Raw genomic sequence first — 27,213 nt, 5'->3', positions numbered from 1 at the left:
AGAAGGAGTGGGGAATCAAACCCGGTTCTCCCAGATAAGAGTCCACACACTTAACCACTACACCAAACTGGCTCTGGATGGATAGGGATGCAGGAGAAACATGTGGGGGGGGGGAGGGGGGAGAGAGAGGAGTGTCAAAACTGGAAGAGAGGAAGTTTGTCCCTGAGAATAGCATTCTACATCAAAGAGATAGTATCAGATAGCAGGAAGGAAAGGATGCTCTGTGCGTCCTGACCGCTCTATCAAAGTCCTGACCGCTCTATCAAAGTCTAGAGTGCCGTCTCTGAAGTCTTGAGGCAGGAGATAGCATACAGCTATCCTCCACTTCCCACACTTTGCTTCTGAAATCTGAGGAGATCGGGCTAGCCTTATCAGGGTAGTTCTTACTCTTTTAAAAAATTTCATTTTTTGATAATAACAGCAAATTACCTCCAATTCTGATTCAGGAAAAGTATACATCACTTAGAAATTTTGACTGCGAAACAGGTCTCTGCTGTCAGGTTCCCTGACAATCTGTTATATTTTTCATGTATTCACAAACCTATCCAACAGGTGTTGTAGTGTCTGCCTTGCGTGATTCCTTGTAACTATATTTTCCCAAGCTGTGCAGGAGGATGGCTATCACGGGGAGCTGGCTTAGCTGGTAGTTATGGCAATGGCTTAGAATAGCAAAAGGGGGATGCATTATAACCTTGAAGTCCCAGGGAAGACATCTTGCATCTACACCAAAGCCTGAGAACTATAATTGACACCAGTGGGGAGCTTAACTTTTGTGCATGTTTTTTGTTTCCTATAATAATCGCCATTCAATCCATTGCTGGCAACGGCCTTTCGGCAGAAGGTCATTGCTATGTACCTGATTCCCAATAAACCTTGACCATTTTTATATGCCCTTCGATACTTTGGGTCAGCAACTGGCAAAACCTTACATCTACCCTCCTACAAAATATGCATCCTTTCCATATACTCCTTACCGTGCAGCGGCCAAAGCGGGTGTATTTATGCCCACTTTCTTCCACGCTGTATATATAGATGAAGTTGTCATGGGAGCCGATGGCCAAGAACTCCCCATCTGGAAGACAAAACCCAGAGACAAAGTGTGTGGGGGATGGATGTGGAATGAGGGACACAAGTGAGCCAACTGGCTGTGGGAAACCCACCAAGCCATCCCAGGAAGCGACAAGAACCTTACCTGGTGAATAACGCACTACAGAGAGCTGCTCGTTTCCATCAGTATTGGTCAATAAGACCTGCTGCGTCTCTGTGTCCAGCACTACCCATCTGCTGAAAAAGAGACTCTTAGTTAAGGGCTGGCCAAAAGGTAGCAAAGTCATGATGCCCGCTTCTTTTCTAGCCTTAACAGCTTTGCGACATGCAGAAATTTAACTGGCAAAGCTCTTCTCCACCTTGCACTTCCATGCTGGGCAGGAGTGGATGGGAAAGTTTCCCTGCTGAATTTTCTGTTGGTCATGCAGTTGTGACCAAGCCTACAGACTCTGAGAGCAGGGCCTGCCCTTCCATGTGCACTAACATGGGGAGGGGGAAGGGAAACAGTTACCGTCCAGTGCTCAGCCCCACAGTGACCACTTTCCCACTGGGATGGAAGTCAGCACAGAGCCCTGTTTCCTAGAGAACAAGCAGAGAAAGACTCCCATTAGTTCCTTTGGTAATAATACTATTTAGGGACATGATAGGTGTGACAGTGGCATACCCAAGACTAGGGTGTGTGTGAGAACAGCTGCCCCCCCCCTTACAGCTTCCCATCCCACAATCATAAGAACATAAGAGAAGCCATGTTGGAGCAGGCCAATGGCCCATCCTGTCCAACACTCTGTGTCCTGGCCAAAACAAAAAACAGGTGCCATCAGGAGGTCCATCAGTGGGGCCACGACACTAGAAGCCCTCCCACTGTTGCCCCCTCCACAAGCACCAAGAATACAGAGCATCACTGCCCAAGACAGAGAGTTCCAGTGGCTAATAGCCACTGGCGGATCTCTGCTCCATATGTTTATCCAATCCCCTCTTGAAGCTGTCGATGCTTGAAGCTGCCACCACCTCCTGTCACAGTGAATTCCATGTGTTAATCCCTCTCCCCAAGTGTTTTTTTCTTGCAGGACTCCTGGAAGCAGAACTTTGGTTGGGAGAAAAATGCATGACGAGATGGGCTGAAGGGTGGTAAGCCAGAGACAGCAGAGGGGCTCATATTTCCTAGCCTGCCTGTTTTGCTTTTTAAAATCAGACCCCCAAATATTTCATGATTGAATACTCCCCCATATTTTCAAACAAGAAGCCCCAGTGCATAGAAAACTGTATGTTAAGGTTTCTAGCAATGGGTTGGGAAATGCCTGGAGATTTTGGGGGTGGAGGCTGCAGAGGGGAAGAGGATGGGAAGGACTTCAATGGGGTATGATGCCATAGAATCCAGTTTCCATAGAGAGCCGGTTTGGTGTAGCGGTTAAGTATGTGGACTCTTATCTGGGAGAACTGGGTTTGATTCCTCACTCCTCCACTCACAGCTGTTGGAATGGCCTTGGGTCAGCCTTAGCTCTCGCAGGGCTGTATTTGAAAGGGCAGCTGCTGTAAGAGCTCTCTTAGCCCCACCTACCTCAAAGGGTGTCTGTTGTGGGGTGGAAAGGTAAAGGAGATTGTGAGCCATTCTTAGACTCTGAGATTCAGGGAATAGGGTGGGATATAAATCCAATAGCTTCTTCTTTCCAAGGTGGCTTTTTTTCTCCAGATGAGCTGATCTCCGTCACATGGAGATCAGTTGTCATAGCAGGAGATTCCCAGTTACTACATGGAGTTGGCAACCCTAGCCTGTTGTTCTCCCAGAAATGCTAGGTTTTTAAAAAATGTGTAGGGTTTTCCCTCCTGTCAAGAGAGAAGCCATTTTCTAAGGAAAGTTCTACTTAATTTATTATTATTATTTTTTTGCTCTGGTTTGTTAGCAACAGATGTCAGCTTCCCTTCCCAGATGGATGGTTAGTCAGTCAAGATTGTTCTTCAGGCCTACTAATTACTGCGCCAGTTTTAGCTGGGTTAAGAGTGCGTGTGAATCCAATGCTTCTTCCAGAACCTTTCTCAGAGATGGCCCAAATATCGGCTGGAGAGGGACAGGAGGTCTATGGGCCCACTGTATAGTCTCTGCCGTTAGGCCACATCATTACCCCATCCCAGGGGTGACCAACGGTAGCTCTCCAGATGTTTTTTTGCCTACAACTCCCATCAGCACCAGCCAGCATGGCCAATGGCTGGGGCTGATGGGAGTTGTAGGCAAAAAACATCTGGAGAGCTACCGTTGGCCACCCCTGCTCTATCCCAATTCCCTTTTTCAGTCTGTGTTATCTGCTTTGCCCTGTGCTATATCTGCATGGGAAGAGCCCTGTGGCACAGAGTGGTAAGCTGCAGTACTGCAGTCCAAGTTCTGCTCATGGCCTGAGTTCGATCCTGGTGGAAGCTGGGTTCAGGTAGCAGGCTCAGGGTCGACTCAGCCTTCCATCCTTCCAAGATCAGTAAAACGAGTACCCAACTTGCTGGGGGGAAAGTGTAGATGACTGGGGAAGGCAATGGCAAACCACCCTGTAAAAAGTCTGCCATGAAAACTTTGTGATGTGATGGTGTTGTCACGGGCTGGGGCCGGGTCAGGCAAAGTCCAGGGGCAGTCCAAGGTCTGTAGCTGGTGAGCAAAGAGGGTCCAAGGCGCCAAAACCGAATCACAGTCCAGGTATCGCAGGTCAGAGGTTCAGAAGCCGAAGTCAGGGGGTCCAGAAGTCAAAGCCAAAGTCAGGGGGTCCAGAAGCCAAAGTCAAAAGCCGAAGTGAATGCTAGAACATCAGGTAAGTGACTAGTTGCTTCCACAAAGCCTCTTCCCAAAGCCCACAGCTATATAGCCCTCTGCTGTCTGTTGCCCATTTGGGCTAATTGCTGGCTCAGAGAGGCAGCCAGGATCCTGCTGAGACTCAAGCATCCTCACTCCTAGAAGGGCCAGAATCCTTTCAAAACTCAGGGCTCAGGGAGCATCTTGCTCGTGAGCGTGCCGCCCTCCTCCGATCCCTGAGGTCCTGACGAAGGCGGTCACGCACACGAGCCACCCGAGAGGGCGAGGCAGGGGGGCTTGGATCTTCTCCAGCAGGAGGCAGGGGCACTGGTGCAGGTGGCAGGGGCACAGTTTCTTCTGCAGGCTCAGCTTCTTCTGCAGGGTCCCCAGCACCCATGACAGGTGTCACCCCAGAGTTGGAAACTACTGGTGCCTGCTCAGGGGACAACCTTTTTTACATCTGTATGGAGCTGTGCTGCTTGCTGTGCACTGAACTTGCCAGAGCTATGGGAAATAAGACCTACACTGCTAAGCAAGGGTTTTTTTGTAGGAAAAGTCCAGCAGGAATTCATTTGCATATAAGGCCACACCCCCTGACACCAAACCAGCTGGAACTGTGTTCTTGTGCATTCCTGCTCAAAAAAAAGCTCTGCTAATGTTAGTTTTCTTATTTTCTGTGTACTTGGAACTACCATGGAAATTGTCTGCTTTTAAAGCCCTAAGTAAAATCTTGTTTTGGTTTATATTAAGTGCTTTGAGTTATGCCAGACCAAACACAGATTAAACTTGGTTACGTTATCACAGGGAGACTTGTTCCAGGGTCTCAGTTTGAAACAGGCGAACAAATCTCTCAGACCAAGATTGGTCAGCCTTTAACACTTGCCTCCCATGAAGGAATATCCAAACCTGAGATTCTGCACTGAGATCTGATGTGATCTGATCTGATCAGGAACAGTGGAGCTGCTGTTTATGTAGATTGACCTTGTTACGGCAAATGTGAGTGGAATACCATAACTGTATGTAGCCAGTGTGGGAGCAATATATCGTTTAAAAAAGGGGAAAGATGAGCGAAGTGTTATTTCTGCAGGACTATCCCACAAAGAGCTATGTGGAGATGAAACTAAAACTCTAAGAGGTGAGAAATTCCTTCCTTCTGATATCTAGAGATCTTATTTGGCTACCTTTCTAGCGTCTGAGATTTTGGCAGGCACTGCCAAGACAGAACCACAAGAACCAGCATATTTTTAAAAATAAATTCCTCAGGAAGTGGAATCCAATGCCCGGTATTGTATTCTGCACTTTTCTAGAATGACATCATACACACAGACCTGCCTATCCATTCTGCCCCAAGGCCATGCTGTGTGCACCTTTAGTCTTGTGTACGGTACCTCTAAGGTGACACTCCAAGCGAGCGTGTGCTCCCCACCATCCCACATGCAGAGCTGCTTGTCGTAGCCGCAGGTGACAAAAAGGTCTCCTGAAGGGTGAGTGCCCAGCCCCCACAGTTCATCCGTGTGCCCCTGCAAAGAGAGAGTGGTGAGCAGCCCTCAGAGGAACAAGAGTGGCCCAGGTGGGAAAGGCGGGGCCTGCCGGAAGCACTCCCAGCTTGCCTGGATAATAGGTCGGAAGCCGTCTGCAAAGCTCCCTCGCAGCAGGGCGTTTCGTGTTGTTCCCACTAGCAGGTCCCCGCCGTTGCCCTCGGCGATAGTACGCACAGCACCAAATTGTTCAGGGATCTGCACAGGAGGAAAGTAATGTATGGATTTTGAATATTTATATGCCAATTCTCAGTGCAGAAAAAAAAATGTCTCCAAAGCGGCTTACAAGTACAAACAAATGTTCTGCAGGCGGCAATGAAGGTGCAGGCCACATACCCCTGATGTAGCCAATTCTCCAAAAGTTTACAGGGCTCTTAGTACAGGGCCTACTGTAAACTCCAGAAGGATTGGCTACATTGGGGGTGTGGCCTAATATGCAAAGGAGCTCCTGCCACTGAACTGAACTATAATTCCTCCACAACTATAATTCCTCCACAAGTTGCAAAACCACAATCCAGTGCCAAAACTTTGGAACTCCACAGGGAGTATCAACTGTCTCATTTTGTTGCTGTCTTCCGCCAGTAGCTGAAGGCTTTTTTTTTTATAGTATGGCATACCTTCAATAACAAGATCAGGCTAGCCTGGACCATGGCTAAACACTGTCATTGGAGACCCTGTCCTAGCCCTGCTCAGGTGTTTCCCCCTGGGAAAATCACCTTACCTGGAAAGCACATTAAGGGACAAGATGGGAGACGTTCCTACCCTGAATCAGTCACCACCCTTACCTCCACTTCTTGGAGCAGGGTGAGGCTGGGACTCCACTGGACAAGACGCCGGTCCTTGCCACCGCCGCTGAGCACGGTGCCATCCTGGCACAGGCATAGGGAGAAGATGCTGCCTTCATGGGCCCGCGTTTGCTTGCTGATTTGGTACGTCTCTGCAAGAACAGATGAGCAGGCAGCTTAGGTCTTAGGCCAAGACTAATGGCCTGAACGCCTCTATTGCCAGATGAACAATGCCAAGAGGGAGACTCCAGCGTGAGATTTGCCGAATTACAAGTTTATCTGTAGTTTTCATTTGATTCATGTAGGACTCAACTGAGATTAAGGTTTTGTGTTCCCGCTACAGGGGTTATATGACCACAGGAAAATTAAGATGACATTTCAGCAATGACTACTGTTCTGAATACTCACTATGTTTTATCTCTTCCATGGAGATAGATCAAGATAAGTAGCAGTTTGTCTGTAGCAGCAGAAAAGAGTAAGAATCCAGTAGTCTTAGAGACTTTAGGTTTCCTATCTCATTACCAATGCTGACTTCTCCACGACCACTACCTCTCTGCATATCACACCTAGTCCAATCACACCTTCTATTGTCATTTGCCTGCTACTGTCATTCGGCATCTGAAATCACTCCATTTTCCAATATCTATCTATCTATCTATCTATCTATCTATCTATCTATCTATCTATCTATCTATCTATCTATGGGCGTTTTCGCACTCACCTTCAAGTGGTGCGACCACCCTCCTCACGCCGGCGGATCTGCAGGGATTTCGCACCAGAAGCGCCGGCGCACCCAAAACAGCCGGCGACTTCCGTCGCGAAACCAGCTCAAACGTTTTCCTGCTTCTTGGCGGTTTCCGTTTGAGCTGGTTTCGCGACGGAAGTCGCCGGCTCTTTTGGGTGCGCCGGCGCTTCTGGTGCGAAATCCCTGCAGATCCGCCGGCGTGAAGAGGGTGGTCGCACCACTTGAAGGTCAGTGCGAAAACGCCCTATCTATCTATCTATCTATCTATCTATCTATCTATCTATCTATCTATCTATCTATCTATCTATCTATCTATCTATCTATCTATCAATCATCCAGGGCTTTTTTTTGAGAAGGAACGCAGTTCCGGCTGGCTTGGTGTCAGGGTGTGTGGCCTAATATGCAAATGAATTCCTGCTGGGCTGTTTCTGCAAAAAGCCCCACTATCATCTATTTATCTCTCTATCTACGAATGGCAGCACTTTGTCCATCAGATTAAATGGGCTGCAGCCCACAAAAGCTTCCATAAAAATATACGTTTTAAATCTTTAAGGGGGCCCACAAGCAATGCTTCCTCTAAGCTGTGGGGTCTTGTGAGGAAAAATTCTGCTTCGTGAGCTACTGGCATTAAAGTTGTAGGCGAATGACTCGGCTACTGCATAAATTAGTCTGCTCTGGGGCCATCCTTCCTGAGCTAGGACAAAAATGTGTGAGCTGGAGGCTAAAAAACGGTGAAGTAGCTCACATTAACTCAGCTCAGAGGGAACACTGCCCACAAGATTCTCAGTTTTCTTTACATTAGACTGATGTCCAGTCTACCCCTTTTCAGTTACAAGGGGCAGAAAGCTAAATCCCTTGTGGGGTGCCCTCTTCCACCTTCTCCCTGAGGCTTTAAATGCCACTTCCTTAATCAATAGGAGTGGATTTCAACTAGGCCAGTTCCTGCCTCTTTCATCCAGATAGCAGATCTCTCGTCTCTGGCTTCGGTGTACCTTTAGCTCCCTTGCCCAGCGTTCGGACATCAGCTGCCACCCTGGCCCACGTCAGGATATTGCCCTCAGAGTCGCCAGTGAGGACATCACTGTTGGTGTCGAACACAAAGCACTGGATGAACTTGGGCTTCTTGTATTTCTGGGAAGATCAGAAAGGGGAGAGGTTGGTACAAGCACCGGCAGAAGGAAGTTTGTTTGGTTTTTTAATCTCAGAATTGCAGGAAGTGAGTCATTGTTGACTCTCCTCCTCTGCCTAGGCACTTCAGAGAGCCACAAAGATGATGAAGGGCCTGAAGACCAAGCCCTAAGAGGAAAGGCTGAAGACCAAGCCCTAAGAGGAAAGGCTGAAGCCAAGCCCTAAGAGGAAAGGCTGAAGGACACGGGAATGTTCAGTTACAGAAGAGGAAGCTGTAAATTGCTCTGTATTCAAAAGGTTGTCATAGAGGGCAGGGAGCTGTCCCTGCGGGCAGCAGAGGATAGGACTCGCAATAATGTGTTTAAATCAGAGTGCTTTTTGTAGCAGGAACTCCTTTGCATATTAGGCAACACTCTCCTGATGTAGCCAATCCTCCAAGAGCTTACAGCAGGTCCTGTAATAAGAGCCCTGTAAGCTCTTAGAGGATTGGCTACATCGGTGGGGTGTGGCCTAATATGCAAAGCAGTTCCTGCTACAAAAAAAAGCCCTGATTTAAATTATGGGCCGGAAGATACTAGCTAGATATTAGAAAAAATATTTTACAGCAAGAATAATTCAGCAGTGGAATGGGCTGCCAAGGGAAGTGGTGAGCTCCCCCTCACTGGCATTCTTTAAGCAGCGGCTGGACAAACACTGGTCAGGGATGCTCTAGGCTGATCCTGCATTGAGCAGGGAGCTGGCCTAGATCCAGCAAGATCTGCTTATGGAGTGGGACCTCACAGTATGTGATTTTCCCATTTCCTCATCCCAACACAACCCATTGAGCCCCCCTGTAAATATTGTTCCTGGGGAGTCAGCAGCCAATGTGAGGGTCTGTAGAGGGAGACTGCCTTAGAAGTGGGGAGGGCCAGGTTACCAAATTTAAGGTGAGGCCTGGAGTGAATTACCACTGGTCCCTGGACTACCGAGATCCGTTTCACTGAAGGAAACGGCAGCCTTTATGATATTACATCTCTGTTGAGCTCCCTCCTCTCCCCTACCTACAGCCCTAAATCCCCAGGAAACTCCCAAGAAGAAAAGCTGGCTTTTATACTCCACTTTTCTCTACCCTAAGGAGTCTCAAAGGGGCTTACAATCCCCTTCCTCTCCCCACCACGGGCACCTTTGTGAGGCAGGAGGGGCTGAGAGAGTTCTGAGAAAATCGCGACTGGCCCAAGATCACCCAGCAGGTTTCATGTGGAGGAGGAGCGGCCAACCCAACCCAGATTAGAGTCCACCACTCTTAACCTCTGCACCCCCCTGGCTTTCTCCAAAACAAGCTGGCAAGCCTACAGGAGGGGTGTTTTGAGGAGGTAGCAGAGAGGGCAATTTTCTTGCTTCGCCACTGGTGCCAGGCATCAAATCGACTCAGCGACACCACCTTGCCCTCTACTGGGCCACGGACCTTGACAGGTGCCCTACAACACTGAATCCTGACACTGGTCCTGATGACTTAATCCTCATGGCTCCCCAACACCAGGGAGAAGCTGAGATTTGAACCCACAGCTTGCATATGGCCTGAGCCTTGCTCTCTTCCACCCACATTCTCAATTCTACAGGATAAAGCCTCCCACCTCACGCCGGGGCCTCCTTACCCCAAAGATGCCCTGTTTCTTCGTCAAACTGCTTCCACTCCAGGTCCAGAAATAGACGTGAGATTTTCCGGTGGTGATGATGTTGCTGCTGTCTTGTGGGTTGAACTCTACCGTCAGGACAGATTCGTTGGTGCTCTGTGGAATTGTGTATGTTGGGGAGGAGATATCAAGACCATTGGAGCAATCAGGGTTCAGCCCCGTTTTACAAGCCTTGTGCATATGAACATATGAAGCTGCCTTATACTGAATCAGACCCTTGGTCCATCAAAGTCAGTATTGTCTTCTCAGACTGGCAGCGGCAGGTGGGGCCATCATATAAGGTTGCCAAGCTTCAGGTGGCACCTGGAGATGTCCTCCTAAATAGGGATGCCAGCCTCCAGGTGGGACCTGGGGATCCCTGGGACTTTATAGTTCATCTCCAAAATACCCAGAGATCAGTTTCCCTGGAGAAAATAGATGTTTTGGAGAGTGAACTCTGTGGCATTGTCCTTGTCTTCTCCAGGCTCCATTCCCAAATCTCCAGAAGTTTCCCAACCTGGATCTAATCCCCACCCCCATCATCACCTGATCTGGCAAATCTACCTGCTATTACAATTGGTCTCCAGAGGACCAAGATCATGTCCTCTGTAGAAAACGGCTGCTTTGGAGAGTAGACATTACATCCTTGCTAAGTGCCCTCCCCTTCCCACAACCCTGTCCAAATCTTCAGGTACTTCCCAACCAAGAGCCGGCAACTTTAGCCACAACGAGGGTTGTGTGTTGTGATGTGGAAATCCCCACACCTAAAGGCAGCACCCAGGGGTCATCTTTGCCTTCCTAGTGGTATACACTCCATCCTCTGGAACATGACCTGGGTTTATGTAAGGATGCCCAATGAAACAAACCTTCGCAATCTCCATCCGCTTAACCAGTTTGTGGGTGTAGCACAGACGCTGTCACTTACTAAACTGAAGTCAACCACAACAGCCACATCTGGCAGCCTGCCAAGCCTATCCCAAACCTCTTGGATTTTGCTGAACTTGGAAAAATGGTGAGCACATGCATGATTATTCAGCCCCCAGTATACATAACTAGTGGGCTGCTTTGGGGTGCTTCCTTTCCTCCCTGTGGAAGTCCCATGCAGCTGCTTGAAAACAAGGCCATAGCCAGGAATTTTTTCTCTTGGTGGGGGACGGTGAGGTGAGGGGCAGTTCAGCGCAGTGGAGCTTACTGCCAAGGAAACTTGCTAAGCAGATCAGGCTGAGCAAATGGAGAAGCTGGTGGGTTTTTTTGTTTTGACTGAGCAGTCGATGCGTGTCTCATTTATAGGAAACTTCATATTAACTTTTACTTATGGGGTACTTTGGAGGTTTGGATTGTTCAGAATTGTCACCTTCATTTAAAAAAAAAGTTTTCTCATAGTCTCCAGCCTCACCCAACAATCTTTCAGAAAGCCTAATGACCTCCTTGATCAGTCATTTAAATGGTCCATTCACACCTTCAGACAGTGCATTCTTTTCAGTCCAACAACACTTTAGAAATGCTAATGACCTCCCTGATTAGTTCACACCTCCAGACAGGGAAATGAAAACAGCTTTTACCTACAAAAGAGGGGTTTTCCTCTCCCTCCCTCTCCTATCAGAGCAGATAAGGCACCATCAGTTTTCTGGCAGGGCTAGACAAATTAGGGCCTCTTCCCATCTTGTTGCACTCCACCCCTTTGGCACCCATGTAGCTGCTGGGGTCTTGAACTGGCTCTGCATACCCTCCAGCTTCCTACTGCTACTGATGGGGCTACCACAGGGATGGAAGGAAGCAGCCAAGCACCCCAACTTTGTGCCTGAATACTTCTCATCCCTTCTTTCTATTCTAACTCAGCTTTGTTATTTGTATCAGATTTTTGAGGTGTTCTGGAGCTGGTTTGGGGCTGGAGATCTGGACAACAATACAAGTTCCTCCCAAGTCCTGCCAATCCTGAGGCTTTGTAGCACTCACCTTGATTTCAGCTAGCTTGGTAGGACGGGAACAATCCCAAATGGACAGCATGTGTTCGTTGGACTCATCCACCACGCACAGGTACATTCCTTCATCCTGGAGACACAACGGACAAATATGCAGTGATAGACTAGGGTCTGGCCATGTGCATTCCACAATCCAAAGCAAGGACAGGACAAAGCAAGAAAACTAGGTTTGCCCACATAAACCCAGCATTCTAAGGCTTTTTGCTACAGGCTGTGGAATTCAGCTGTATTTTAAAAAAGGATTCTAGCCCAGGAGTGGCCAAACTGTGTCTCGGGAGCCACATATGGCTCTTTCACACATCTTGTGTGGCTCTCAAAGCTCCCACTGCCCCATTGGCCAGCTTGGAGAAAACATTTGTGTCTTTCAGTCACTCCTCCAACCAAGTCAGCTGACAGCTTGGAGAATGCATTTAAAGTTGCTTTCTTTTCACGTCTCCCTCCCCGTCTATTTTCCTTCCTTCCTTCCCTGCTCTCAAACATCAGACGTTCATGTCTTGCAGCTCTCAAACATCTGACATCTATTCTATGTGGCTCCTATGTTAAGCAAGTTTGGCCACCCCTGTTCTAGCCCTTATGATGGAAGACACACTCAGAGAAGTACAGGGGCAATGTTTACTGAAATCTCTGAGCGTGGCAAGATTTCTGCTGCTCAGAAAGTCAGAGCTCTGCAAAACCACTTACTTCTATAGCAGCAGAATAAATTATGCAAAAAAAAAGAGATCCTTTTCTTCTGTATACATTCTTTGGATTGCTTTGCTTTGGCATTTCTAATTTTTTTTAAAGCACAGAGTATACCCAGTTCTACTGCTTAATTTTTAGAAAAATGAGTGCTACAGCTCATGTAGATCTGAAAAACAGTTGGAGGGCATTCTCCTGAATCCATATGCAGATTCTTTCCTGGTGCTTGAATTATGGAGGGAAAGGAATGGGACTACATTAATGAATCAAGATAGGACATGGCAGAAATCTGCAGAATTATACATAGAAGAAGAACTGCAGATTTATACCCCGCTATTCTCTCTGAATCAGAGACTCAGGGTGGCTTACAATCTACTATATCTTCTCCCCCCACAACAGACATCCTGTGAGGTGGGTGGGGCTGAGAGGGGTCTCACAGCAGCTGCTCTTTCAAGGACAACCTCTGCCAGAGCTATGGGTAACCCAAGGCCATTCCAGCAGGTCCAAGTGAAGGAGTGGGGAATCAAACCCGGTTCTCCCAGATAAGAATCCGCGCACTTAACCATTACACTGGCTCTCCATATTGTGGAGAACATGAAGAGAGAGAACATTTTCTCCCTTATTTGAAAACTGGGGTTCCCCCAGTGAATGTAATAATTCAGGACAGACAAAACAGACTGATTCTTTGCCCAGTTAACTTACGGCGCTCACTGCCCAAGATGTAATGAGCTCAGATAGCTTAAAGATGCAATTAGAGAAATTCATGGAGGGTTTGCCCTGATCTGGATGGTCCAGATCAGCTAGCCCAGTCTCATCAGATCTCAAAAGCTAAGCAGGGTTGTAACTTGCCCCCCTGTTATTTAAGCACTACTCTCAGCCGTGAGAGAAATATACCCTTGCACCTGCTGAGGGGCACTACCGTCTCTTCATATGTTCCAAGGTTAGCACCTAGCGTCAAAAACAGAAGTTGAAGATTTAACATTGCTGCAAATAAAACTTTGGAGGAAATGGGGGGATTTATTTCTCTCTTTGTTTCCTGGAAGCATCGGAAGGATGAGGTACTTACTGCAGTGGAGAAGGCAAGCGATCCAACTCCTCTCTCAAAGCTTCCCAGCCCAATCTCTTGCAGCAGGAGAAGGGTAGATGAGTCCCAGATATGAACAAAGGGTTGCAGAGGCTGCAAGAGATAGACAGAGAGAGAGAGAGAATGGGAGGGAAATAGAAGCCAAAAAAAGGTCAGCAAACCCTAGACATTAAAGATAAGAGGAAGAGTGTAAAACTGGCCAGACTGCAGAAATCATGCAGCAAGGATCAGATAATTCTAATTAATTATTTAAACTATTACAGACCAAATTATTTTTGTGAATCCTGAGTATTTACTAAATTGATCAATTGCTCGCATCAATTTATTTAGTGACATGATCGGGTTGCTAAGGTAGAAACCAGTACCATCAGCAAATAAACTAAGTTTGTGGGAGTCTTTATGGATACTGATACCTACCATTTCAGGGTCTTGGTATACTGCATAGGTGCCAAAGGTTCTAATGATAACACAAACAAAATTGGGGATAAAGGGCAGCCCTGGCCAGTTGCAAATCATCAAATCTGTACTGGTTTATGGTGATTTGAGTTTCAGGACTCTGGCATATTGCTTCCATAGATCTTTAAAAACGTGAGCCAAATTGCATAAAAAGAACTGATTTTAAATATGGTATTTCCACCTTGTCAAAGGCCTTTTCAGCATTCAAACAGAGAATAAGGGAATGTAGACCAATTTATTTTTAAACCAGACTTCTCTTTTAATTTGCACTGAGTGTGCGTGTTAAGTGCCGTTAAGTGACTTATGGTGACCCTATGAATTAATGTCCTTGTCTTATCGCTATCACCCTTGGTCAGTTCTTGCAATCTGATGGCTGTGGCTTCCCTTTCTGAGTCAATCCATCCCGTTACGTGTCTTCCTCTTTTCCTGCTGCCTTCAACTTTGCCTAACATTATTGTCTTCTCTGGCGACTCTTGTACATAACGTGACCCTAGATGCTATTAATCGAAAATATTAGTTGTTTGCACCTCGTTGAGACAGTGAAAAGGACACTGCTTTGTCTGCACCCCACTAAGACGACTGGAAAGCTACTGCTTCGTTTGCGGCCTGCTGCATGAAGGAGACAGTCAGATTACCATCGTGCTTTATCTTTTGCTCCAGGCAAGCTAATTCCATTTTGACATAAGGGTAATGGAACACTTGAAAGTAAAGAAAAGCAACCTAACTCGCCTCTGGGCCAAAGTTTTAATTATCAGATCAGGAATGGGAGATCAAGGCCTCAGGACCCTTCCAGCGTTGGGGGTTTACCTTGCCATCCTTGTCCACACCAGCCATCTGCCCCGAAGCGACGCGAACTTTGTCCGGATGCACAGCTAGGCTGGAGGAAACACAGAGTCATAAGTCTATATATACACACAAAGAGCTGCGACTACAGGGCAAAGGAAGAAGTTAGTTACTGCATGCCATGTACAAACAAGCGGAGGAGCATCCCCCCTGCAGTCTGAAAGGCACAGACAAAGCCTGGCTACCACAATGAGAAAAACTAGACCAGACCGACAGAGCATGTCTTCACATTTTCGTGGAGGAAGAGGGTGCTTCATGTGTCATGAGAAAATGGGAGCCAAAGGCGAGCAGTGTGTCTCACTGTCTGTGCATGGAACATCGCATTTGTCTGCATTCCTCTGGTCTCCTGTAGCCCTGACTGACCAGTAAAAAGGTCATTGCGAGAGCTGCAGGACCTGCTGGAGGAAAAGCCATGAGTGGTGGTGGTGGAGAAAGGAACAACAAGGGTGTGAAATAGCTCCTCTTCCCTCTTCCTCTGCTGAGGAAGTTACATCCCTTTGTTCCTCCTCACTCTGCATGGCTCTTCATCCATGCAGATCCCATGACCCCAGGAATTATCTTGCTGTGGGCCAGAAGGGGCTGCAGGAATCAAGAGGAACTCAGGGGAAATCCATGTGCTTTCTTCACCTGGAGAGTTGGATGTACACCTATCCTGGGGCAGGAGGGATGCAAGACCCAGATTGCTCTACTGCCCAGAACTCACCAGCGTACACAGTCTGTGTGCTTTAGATAATGCCGTTGTGTGCGATTCTGCACATGGTAGAGGACAACTACGCAGGCTATGAAGTAGACCAGCTCTCCTGAGGCCAGCACGTAGAGGTTGGAACGGCAATCGCGACCTCGGTAACCATAGCTGGAACTGCTGTCAAGGAGCCCAAATGCAAAGCAAAGAAAGCAAAGGCTTCTGGGAGCTGCCCATCTGACATGACTGGCAACAGAACCAACCACACAGCACTCCTCAGAGTTAGGCCATCATAATCTTTATGTTATAAGACTACAACCTTTAACCTTTATCAGAAGATTAACTACAGTTAACCCACGAAAGCCAGTCAAGTGAATTAAATCAATTAAGCATATGGGGCATAGATCCAGGTGGGCAGTCATGTTGGTCGGAAGCAACAGAACAAAGTTAGAGTCCAGTGGCACCTTTAAGACCAACAAAATTTTATTCAGGGTATGAGCTTTCGCATGCACACAAAAGCTCATACCTTGAGTAAAACATTGTTGTGAGAGCCGGTTTGGTGTAGTGGTTAAGGACAGCAGACTCTAATCTGGAGAACTGGGTTTGATTCCCCACTTCTCCACTGGTGGGTGACCTTGGGTCAGTCATAGTTCTCAGAGATGTTCTCTCAGGAGCAGTTCTCTCAGCCCCTCTTGCCTTGCTCTTGAAGCCCCCACCGCCCTGTCAGCTGGCTTGGAAAAGGCATTTGTCTCTTTAAATCACTTCTCCAAGCCAAGCCAGCCAGTGGCTTGGAGAATACATTTAAAGTTAATGTTGTTTTCTTTAAACCTTTCCCTCTCCCCATCTATTGCCCTACCTTCCTACCTTCCTTCCATCCTTGAGGCTCTCAAACATCTGACATTCATGTCTTGCGACTCTCAAACATCTGAAATTTATTCTATGTGGCTCTTACATTAAGCAAATTTGGCCATCCTTGGACTAGTCCAGTGCTCTAAATGCTACACCGTACTATGTTAATTTACACTGTAAGAATAGGCCATTAAAAATGGGGACCTATTTTTAGTCCATAAGAACTATGACTGGCCCATTCTACGCTTGACAGGGACCAGATCTTTAAGTCTTTCCTAACAATGCAGCCCCTCTGAAGCCAACAATGAGTAAGGGCCCCCTCAAGGATACACCCAGTCCAACTGCAGCTTCTCGGATGGCTGCTCCATGCGCAGGTCATCATAGTTCAAGAAAGCAGAAGGGATGTACATAGTGATGGGCCGGCCACGCAGGAACATCTTGACGGAAAGTCTTTCTAAAGAGAGGAAGAGATGAATGGGCGGAGACAGCAGCCAGGTGCCGGCAACGCAGGGCTGGATTAGGCCACCCTGAGACTAATCCAAAGGTCCTCAATGTGGTGCCCATTAACACCTTTCTTGGTACCCACCAAATGCTTTTAAAAAGTGGACAGTTCCAGGTGAGGCTTTTGCCCAGCAAGGCTTCTGATTGACTGTGGAAGATCTGATTGGTTATACAGATTTTTAAAAACAGTGCTTGGGGAGTAAGCCACCACAGCACATGAATCTTCACTATGTGACCAAAGGTAAGCTAGGGCAGCCATTTTGTGCCTAGCTCCACCTTCTGTGGCAGCCATTTTGTGGCTGTGTCCACCATGCTATATCAGGATTTCTAAGGTGCCCACAGGCTCAAAAAATTGGGGACCCCTGCCTTAAATGATGTCAAATTTAAGAGGCTTTGTAGGAACTACCAAGAAATGGTAAATTTTTTGGAATTAGAGGGACCTCATAATCCAAAATCCTAAACTGTAGCTTAGTTAGCTTGCACATAAGTCTGTCTCCACAGCAATGGGATAACCCAAACCCCTCAGATAGACAAGCAACAGGCAACGGTCAGTCCTGTTCTCCTGATTTACACTGGTTACATTTTTGTTTTTGAACATGTGTTAGCGGTGCTTGATAGGTCACTGGTTACGGTTAGGGGACATAAAACATAAGCAAGCTGCTGAAGTTAAGCCTGTACTGTTTAGGGTTAGTAGAAAAATTGTGCTGAGTGGGTGAGGGATTTGTTGTAAAAATAAACCATTTAAAGAAAGGACTATTGAAATGCTGCCTCGAGTCCTTTGATGATGGGGAAAGTTCAAGATATACACAGGGTTTTTGTTTTTTTAAAGCGAGAACATGGTTCTGGCTGGCTTGGCAGCAGGGGTGTGGCCTAATATGCAAATGAGTTCCTGCTGGGCTTTTTCTACAAAAAAAGCCTTGGATATACTGTACAGGTCTTTTTTTGTAGCAGGAACTCCTTTGCATATTAGGCCACATACCCCTGATGTAGCCAGTCCTCCAAGAGCTTACAGTAAGTCCCTGTAATAAGAGCCCTGTAAGCTCTTGGAGGATTGGCTACATCAGTGGGGTGTGGCCTAATATGCAACGGTGTTCCTGCTACAAAAAAAGCCCTGGATAAATAAATGTGTGTGGGTGAGACTGCACTTTTGCATGCAGGCCGGGGGGGGGGGGTGAAGCGAGGTAAGGTTGCAACCTTGTGCACTCTGATGTGTGGGCAAAAACAACAGCAAAAACCCACCTCTTGCAAGTAAGTAAAACAGCAGAATGAAGCCTTGGCTTTTCTCCTTTACATATTATATTTCTCTGTGCAGAGAGGTTTCCCCCACCCCACCATCCTTGTTTCCCTTTCTTTCCCATAGCAATAGGCTGATTGCTTTTCCATGGCCAGTGCCAGAGGGTGGGTCAGACAAATCTCTGTTTAGGCTTACCCAGTACCCCCCCCCCCCCCGCCACTGGCAGGAGTTGGGATGGGGGTAGGGTTGCCTTTGCCAGGTTGGGAAACCTCTGGAGATTTGGGGATGGAGCCTGGGGAGGACAGGGACCTCAGTGGAATACAATGACACAGAGTCTACCCTTTAAAACATCCATTTTCTCCAGAGAAATGGATCCCTTTCATCTGGAGATAAGCTGTAATTTCAGGAAATATCCAGGCCCCACCTGAAGGTTAGCATCCATACAATGGGCTTTTCCCCCAGAGGCATGAAAACCTACCATCTGAATCCCTTAAACATACACTTGCACACTTTTATTTCTTCTAACCTCACCTGCCAGACAGAACACCCTTAATTCAACACAGGAGTAGAAAAGAGCAAATAGCACCTTAAAGACTAACAAAATCTGTGGCAGGGGATGAGCTTTTGTGAATCACTGCTCACTTAAGATACTACAGGGCTACCCTTTCCAAAGCCTCACCTTGATTATAGTTCATCCTTCGGGTGCTCAGTGGCCCTGGAGAGAGACAAAGAGGAGAGAGACGAAAGACAGAAGGGAAGCATTAGATGTTTTGATGGTGGAGAAAGGAGGCTGTACCTGTCTAATGTTCCCTCCAAACTGTGGAGCCTTGTGAGCAAAAATTCTACTTTGTGAGCTACTGGCATAAAAGTTGTGAGGTACTCTATTGATTGGTTTGCTCTGGGGCCATTTTTCCTGAGCTAGGACAAAAATGTGTGAGCCAGAGGCTAAAAAACTATAGCTAGCTCACACTAACTCAGCTTAGAAGGAACAATGGGCTGCCCATCTTTCTGGGCCTGAATAGCACATTTGCAAGAGTTGGCCTTCTGAATGTTCTCTCCCTTGAGGTGGCCCCCAGGTTATCACCTGATCCCAGCTGTCATTGTGACCAGCTGCCTTCTCCCTTAGGAGGAATTAGGAGGGGTCCTCTCCTTGGCACCTTCTAGGTGAGAATCAACCTGCTGCTTTGGACCTAGCCGAAGCTGCTACCTGAGTAGTTTTCCTCCCATGGGATCTAGCTACAACCTTCCCCAGTCCTACAACATTCCCAGAATCCCCTTCACCATCGTTTCTTTTCAGAACTCACCTGGACTCAGAGTGGGATCCTTGTTTCGGCTGCAAAGATAAAGCAGAATGTTAAGGGGGCAGACCAGAGAGAGAGAGAGAGGACATGCTATATGTAGCTAATAGCGCTACTTTACAGGGAAAATTTGGAGTTTACCTCAGAACTCCTCCCGACAACAAAAATACCTCTGAGCACATGCAGACTGTTTTTCCTCTCTCCCTCTCCCTTAAGCACAAAGAACTTCCCAATATCTCCCTGAAGAAAAACATGTGGCAGGGGTAGGAACGAGAAAGGAGGGTTTGTCTCACTTCTCAAGACTGCTGGAGCGGTTCAAGAGGTTTGCTGAGGAAGCCGCCTTTTTGGTGAGGCGCTGCTTGGCTTTGGTGGGCTTGTCAGAAGAGCTGTTTCTTCGCAGCCTAGAAAGCAAAGGAGTTGTTTTTTAAAAAGAGAGGGTAACAAGTGATAGCTGGAAAAAGTACAGAGAGGGAAACCAAGATGATTAAAGGGAGAAATGATAGAGTAGGGGTGTCAAACATGCTGCCTGGGGGCCGAATCAGGCCCTCAAAAGGCTCCTATCAGGCCCCTGAGCAACTGGCTGTCATCTGCTTTCTTCTCCCTCTCTCTTGCTTCCTTCTGCATCACAGCTTCCTTTGCCAGGCTTGCTCAATTGCACAGGTGCCACAGAGCAAAACCTTTATTTTCTCCATTGGCTGAGGCTCCTCCCTTGGGGAGGAAGGGGGGGTGACCTTGCTTTGCCAGGATCTCTCAATAGCACAGCAGAACTGCTGAGTCAAGCCTCTCTTCCTTCTATTGCCTGAGCCTACTCCCCTCTCCTAGTCCCCTGGGTAGGTAGGGAAAGAGCCAGAGCTTCCTTTGACCAGTTCCCTGAATCGCACAGAAGAGATACAAAGACAGCACTTTTAAGACCAAGTGCTAATGTTTTAAGCATGTTTTATTTTAAATATTTTTTTAAATCTTTAATTGTGTTTGTCTGTGTCCTTTATAAAGTTTATGTTTCTGCTACTTAATCTTAAATAGGTACACACATGGCCCAGCCTGACATGGCTTGGCCCAACAAGGTCTCATTTATGTAAGATCTGGCCCTCATGAGTTCGACACCACTGTGATAGAGGTTTTAAAACAGAGTGGAGGAAGTTGACAAAGAGAAATTTTGCTTTCTCTCCCAAAACATGAGAACTTGAGGGCATCCAATGAAACTGATGGGAAGTAAATTCAGGATGGACAAAAACAGATACTTCTTTACACAGAGTAATTAAAATGCAGATTTCACTGCCAGAAGATGCAATGATGGCCATAGGAATACACAGCTTCAAAAGAGGATCAGATAAATTCATGGAGGACAGATCAGTGGCTACTGGCCATGGTGACTGACGTTTTAGAGACAGTCATTCTCTGAATCCCAGTGCCAGGAGGCAACTTTGCCTCTATGCTCTGTTGCTGGCCCTCCAGAGTGACAGGTTGGCCTCTCTGTGAGGCAGGAAGCTGAACTAGATTGACCACTGGTCTCATCCAGCAGGGCACTTCTTCTGTTTTTATGAACACATCACACAATAATACTGTGGCTGTAGAAAAACAAGGAGATGGTCTTTTATCTAGCATTTTTTTCTGAAGATGCTTCTTTTGCAAACACCAAGAGCTGTCAGATCCTTGTTCCCAGGAAGAGCAATGGTCCTCAATAGGTGCTGGCTACTTGTTATTGGACACGGGCTAGCATGAAGGGGCTCCCAAGAAAAATGGTTTGGGGTGGTGTTGAAGTATAATCAGTGAAGGTAACAGCCCATATTTGAATTTGGCTGCTAAGAAAGAGAGAGTCTAAGGCTGAAACTTTTGCTTCTGGGGAAAACTGATGGCACTTTGTAGACCAGCACTGTTTGTCCGGAAGGGCATGTGATCCCTCCGGTTCAACTGGTATATTTGTTAAGAAAAAAAGAGAAAGAGATAAACTGCTTACAGGAAACTGATATCTGGAAAGGCTACCCATACTGGTCCTGATTATTATCCGTTTATCTTGTGACTCTAAAAAACTTGGGGCTTTCCAGAAGCAAAATTAGAATAGAAAAAATCAGTAAGCACTTAATCCTGTGACTGCAAAGTGAACATGGAATACATGCCTGGAAGGCCAAGGATATACCATAGCTTGCATGTGCATACATAAAGCTGGGGGTGTACATGCACACAAAAAACCTGCATGCAGGAGGCCAGACAAACAATATGCAAAGTATATATTTTTTGTATTTGGCGGAGGGAGGAGTTGTATTTTATGCGTGTGTGTGTGCCTGGAAGTCATGGCCGAGCGCAGAAGAATAGATGCTTTTGAGCTATGGTGCTGGAGAAGACTCTTGAGAGTCCCTTGGACTGCAAGACGATCTAATCAGTCAGTCCTAAGGGAAAAAAACCCAGACTGGTCACTGGAAGGTCAGATGCTGAAGCTGAAGCTCAAATACTTTGGCCACCAAATGAGAAGGGAGCACTCACTGGAGAAGATCCTGATGCTGGGAAAGACAGAAGGCAAAAGAAGAAGGGGGCGGCAAAAGATGAGATGGCTGGACAGTATTACTGATGTAACAAACACAAATTTTTGGCAGACTTCGGAGGATGGTGAAAGACAGGAGGGCCTGGCGTGACTTTGTCCATGGGGTCGCAAAGAGTCAGACTCAACTGTGTGACTGAACAACAACAGTCCTGATATAAATCACCTTGCGTGCTAGTTTAAAATCTGCAAAGAGCTCCACAAAATTCCCACCATCATGTCTTGAGAGTTGGCTGAAGCATGAACTTTTGTGGAGTGCAGGGGCTCTCTTTATCTCCAGACTCAGATACGGGATAATGGCTCTGTCTTGAAGGAGTGTCCCTGTTATATATTTTAAAAGAAAGCAAACATTACAGGCTTTCTAGACCTGAGTCATGCTGCCTGCCCAGACAGCACGGGAAGTGGGGAATATGTGGCAATGGGGACTACTGGCGCATAGGACATAACGTACAGCAGGCCCAGCTCCTAATTCTCACCCCACATATGCAAGACTCCCCTGTGGTGCATGAGTATTAAGTGGGGGAAACATTTCTCCTTACTATGGGTACCCACAAAGGGCTTGAGAATACAAGTCTGGCTGCAGTTTTCCTAAGTCTCAGGTAAAGACAGGGCTTTTTTTGTAGCAGGAACTCCTTTGCATATGTAGTCAATCCTCCTGGAGCTTACAGTTGGCCTTGTACTAAGAGCCCTGTAAGCTTTTGGAGGATTGGCTACATCAGGGGTGTGTGGCCTAATATACAAAGGATTTCCTACTACAAAAAAAGCCTTGGGTAAAGATATTTCACTTCCCCTACAACCTGGTTGTTTTTACATCTCTCCCCCGCCAAACACACACGCACTGGAGGGACTGTGGCTCAGTGGTAAAGTCTCTGCTTTGCATGCAGAATGTCCTAGATTCAAACCCCAGCATCTCCAACTAAAAATATCAGATAGGTGATGTGAAAGACCTCTGCTTGATGAGAGACCCTGGAGAGCCACTGCCTATCTGAGCAGACAGGCCCAGTGATCTCACTCAAGGCAATTTCATACATGTGTCTATGTGAGGGGTAACAATTGTCACTGTGTCATTTCCCCAAATGAAAAAGGGAGGGAGGAAAATAAGCACAATATGGGTTTCTTCTACCTGGAGGTATCTCCAGCTGGGGAAACAGCACATGGTGGGGCTGGAAAAGAATTACTTCCCCTTCTCCAACACTGTTTCCTTGATCCTGATTGTCCTCATACACACACAGTGGCTTTTTCAGGCCAAATTACAGGTCTAGAGTTCCTGTTTTGGATGTCACATGTCATCTTTGCACTCTTCTCCCCAGGTTGTTTTGAGCAATAGGGATGGAGCATCTTCCAAGAAGAAGCAACCAACCCCCTTGGTCTCAGGGACTGTTTCCCGGTACTCAAGGAAGATTTCTGGATTGCAGTGCAGGGGCTACTCTCTGCCCAAAGCTGCAAATAGAGATTGGTTTTACTTAATCCTCAATCGAGAAAGGAGTGGGAGAAAAATGAAGCAGGAAAGGAGCTAAGAAAATGAGGGGAGGCTTGGGCACAGTCTTGCCAATTTCAACATTGTCTCCCCCACCACCCACCACACACACACTTTGCCTGCATTCCTTTCTGTTCCCTTTCATTCAGCCAACTAACACTAAAATGCATGTGGAAAACCTGAACCGACTTAGAAAAGTGCATTTTTTAAAACTGCAGCTGCAGAATAAATACAGCAGGAGGAAAAAGAATGGTTTGTAAAGTGGACACAGGGTGAATAATGGGCCAGAGTTGGCAGCTGAACCAAAGAGTTTTGGCTCCTACCCAATGATAAAACCCAAGAATCCAGCTTGGTGCCAGCCTCTACCTCACCACCCACTAATTCCCTGCCGGGATATGGGTTCAATCTCATGAGTGCTGGCACCCGTCCTCTAGACTTTACCTAGGGCCAGGCACAGAATCCAGGAATCCTGCCTTTCTGCTCAACCTGCCAAACCTCATTCCCTTACCCTGACTTAGACCTGATTTTCAAACCCCCTAGGAGTCTTGACTCCCACATTCCACATCTGAAATGGCCACCTTGATCTTGGATCCAGGAAGAGAGTTCCAAGAGTTCAACTCCCCTGCCTTGCTGGATGTTACATGCCATGCACTCTTCAGAACAGCAAAGGAATCCAGATGCCCCATATTCCCAGCCAGGGCCAGCATCAACATACCCTGAGGTGGAGCAGCTGCCAGGGCTTCTGGCAGGGCCCACTGTTGTTGACTCTCCCCCCACTCATTTATTTGCAAGTGCTCCTCAGTACTCCCAGATATAGGGCTTTTTCTGAGCAAGAACACACAGGAACATAGTTCCAGCTGGCTTGGCATCAGGGGGTGTGGCGTAATATGCAAAAAAAAAGCCCTGCCCAGATATATGTCGCCCAGTGCCCCTGGGAAAAGGGCTGCAACCACTGGTGAATGTGGGCAGTGGGAAAGCTTGACAGTGGAAGGACACAGAGGCAGGCAGGAGGCCCAGAACTGGAAGGGAAGGAGGGCATGTGTGGAGGCCTGGAAGTGGGTAGAAGTAGGGCTGCCGAGCCCCTGGTCCGGACTTTCCCAACCTGCCAGCCCATATTGGGTCGGCGGGCGGAACCTCCCCCTACATCGCCAGCACGATGATGTCACCCGGACATTACATCATTGCACCGGGGACGACAGGCGCAACCGCTCTGGGCATTTCCAGGAAAACTCTATGGTTTTCCCGGATGCTCTAGCCATTTGGGAGGGAAAACTATGGTACAATAGTCCCCCACTACAGAACACAGAAAAAGTTCCCCACTCCAGAACGCAGGGGACTTGGCAACCCTAGGTAGAAGAGATGGGGGGCTTGGGAACTCTCTGCCTGGGGCCCCTCTAAGCTGGAACCAGCCCTGTAGAATCTCAGCTTCTGGAAAACCTTTCTGCTTTGTGGTCCTAATTAACGGTCTGGGGGCACCTGACTTTCAAGCAATGTTGAGGATAAACACGGGTAGTTCTGATCAGTGCCCCAAAATAAGAGAACACTGAGAGCTAGCTTTATGTAGGTCAGAACCAACAGGTTGAAACTAAATCAAAAAAGATTTTGACTAAACATTAGGAAGAACTTCCTGACAGAGCAGTTCCTCAGTGGAACAGGCTTCCTCTGGAGGTGGTGGGATCTTCTTCCTTGGAGGTTTTTAAACAGAGGCTAGATGGCCATCTGACAGCAATGCGATTCTGTGACCCTGGGTAGATCATGAGAGGGAGGGCAGGAAGGGTTGCATCAGTGCTTAGTTCTCCTGGCCCTTTCTTACATGTCCAGGGAAAACCTGATCGCCACTTTTGGGTCAGGCAGCAATTTTTCTCCAGGCCAATTCAGCCAAGGATCCTGGAGGGTTGAGGTTTTTGGGGGGTCTGGCCATCTTCTGGGTGTGTAGAAGGAGTCACTGGAGGTCTGGGAGGGGGAGGTACTTGTGAATTTCCTGCATTGTGCAGGGGGTTGGACTAGATGACCCAGGAGGTCCCTTCCAACACTATGATTCCATGTTTAACAAATATTTTTTCACCCGGCCCCATCTCCCGCCTCAGCAAACTTACAGTTCTTTCTTGCTGACCATCATGCTCTGAACAGCTGGCACTGGGGAGGCAGGGGTGCTGCTGTTGCTGCTCCCTTCTGACAGAGACCCGAGGGATGGTGTCTCATGCCCCAGTGGCTGAGCCAAGGGTTGGGACCGGGCCACGCTTGTCACTTTATCAGTGCTGTCTTCGGAGGGAGACCCTCCAACGTCTTCAGCTTCATCGAAGCAAGCATCGGGGATGGAGCAACCATCTCTTTGGGTCTGGAGTTCCTTCGGAAGACTCTGTCCCTCCGAGGCAAAGCCCAGGTCCACACCAGCACCTTGTATTCCAAAGGAGTTCTTAATCAGGTCTGGATGACCACCGCTAGCTGGGCCACCGATGCAGTCTCTTTCCCTTGTATCAGTGGGGACATGGACTGGTTCTCCCCTGTCATGCCCATTGACCAGGCTTTGTCCTTGTCTCGGCACCAGCGTAGCTGACTCCTCCGTCTGTGTCCCGACAGTGACCCTCGACCCCGGCATCCTTTTGGCTCCAGGAAGCGGCTCTGTACAGCCTCCTGTTTGCTGGGTGGCAGGTGAACTGCACAACAAAACAAAATTAGTTGTGGAATACCGACTCACTTCATTGTGCCTCACAAATTCCCCACGTCATGATCTTAGGCCTAGTATGGCCTGCAGGCTCCAGGGAAGCCTTGTTGGAGTTGCTAGTGGGCCTACATTTCCCAGGATCCCTTCTGTCCCTCTGACTGGGCGGCAGAGTTCTGTAAGATAAAACTAGCTGAGAGGAGTGGGACCTGGGAGGAAAGCATAAATAGGCCCAGCTAGAGAGGGAAGTTCTCTCTGGGAAAGGCTGCAGGAGAGAAAGCAACAGGAGGGTTCCCTCGCTCAAGGAGGGCGAGTCTTTGTTATCACAGGAAAGGAATATTTATTTAGCTGCATTAGGGCTGTTTATTTATTTATACCAACCTTTACTGTTTATACATTCACTGTGTACTAAGAAGTTTTGCAACCCACTTATTGTATTGATTACTTAAAATAAATTTCATGTTGTTATTGCTAAACTTTTTGGGTCTTCATGTCTCTTTGGTCAAGGTTAAAAGCTTTTGCTATAAAGGAATATATAGGGGTGTTTGGGTGCTCTGGGCCCTCCCATTAGGGCTGCCAAGTCCCCGGTCCAGGTGGGGAATCCCCCACCCAGAAGGTTCCCAACCCGCCGGTCCAATATGGGCCGGCGGGGGGAACCTCCCCCTGTGTCGCTGATGTGATGACGTCACCCGGAAGTGCCATCATCAAAATGGTGGTGTGCACACGGGCCACTCTAGGCATTTCTGTGAAAACTCTATGGCTTTCCCGGATTCTCTAGCCATTTTGGAGGTAAAACTCTATGGTACAATAGGTGCCATAGAGTTTCAACCTCCCAATTGGCTACAGCGTCAGGGAAAACCATAGAGTCTTCCAGGAAACACCTAGAGCAACCCATGTGCGTGCTGCCATTTTGATGATGTCACTTCTGGGTGATGTCATTTTGTCATGCAAGACATGCACACAAAAGTCCCCCGCCGGGACTAGAAGAGGACTTGGCAACCCAACTTCCCATATAGACCCTTACCCAGAGTGGTGGCAGAAGGCCTTTCCTGATCCCCTGGTGTATGTGACACCCCCCTATGTATCTGACCCCTTGCAAACCCCCTCTCCCCCATTAGCATTGATTGTTTTTGAAAGGTAAAGGTGGCAGGATTGGGATTAGCACACAATAACTGAGCAATACTTTCCAAATGTCATTTTTCCCTCTAAGGAAGCACCGTGGCTGCAGGAATGTGACGCTTTGGCAGTACTCTAAGTCATAGCATT

The 27,213-nt window shown here is 47.6% G+C and overlaps 1 protein-coding gene across 1 annotated transcript in view; it reads right to left on the bottom strand.

Moving 5' to 3' along the window:
- The window catches only part of EML3 (EMAP like 3), a 52,006-nt gene that overhangs the window by 7,339 nt on the left and 17,454 nt on the right, over positions 1 to 27,213 (bottom strand). The window contains 17 exon segments of the mRNA XM_060254278.1: positions 975 to 1,072; positions 1,193 to 1,281; positions 1,559 to 1,626; positions 5,206 to 5,337; positions 5,428 to 5,553; positions 6,141 to 6,292; positions 7,878 to 8,016; positions 9,648 to 9,782; positions 11,622 to 11,717; positions 13,392 to 13,502; positions 14,673 to 14,742; positions 15,412 to 15,561; positions 16,570 to 16,693; positions 18,654 to 18,689; positions 19,279 to 19,307; positions 19,566 to 19,673; positions 25,382 to 25,942. Coding sequence (XP_060110261.1) covers positions 975 to 1,072; positions 1,193 to 1,281; positions 1,559 to 1,626; positions 5,206 to 5,337; positions 5,428 to 5,553; positions 6,141 to 6,292; positions 7,878 to 8,016; positions 9,648 to 9,782; positions 11,622 to 11,717; positions 13,392 to 13,502; positions 14,673 to 14,742; positions 15,412 to 15,561; positions 16,570 to 16,693; positions 18,654 to 18,689; positions 19,279 to 19,307; positions 19,566 to 19,673; positions 25,382 to 25,942 — 2,224 coding nt within the window.

This window comes from Heteronotia binoei, chromosome 1 (genome assembly GCF_032191835.1).
Source record: "Heteronotia binoei isolate CCM8104 ecotype False Entrance Well chromosome 1, APGP_CSIRO_Hbin_v1, whole genome shotgun sequence".
In the NCBI taxonomy this organism is placed as follows: domain Eukaryota; kingdom Metazoa; phylum Chordata; class Lepidosauria; order Squamata; family Gekkonidae; genus Heteronotia; species Heteronotia binoei.
Note: the sequence above shows the minus strand (reverse complement) of the source record. Positions and strands in the feature narration are given on the sequence as shown.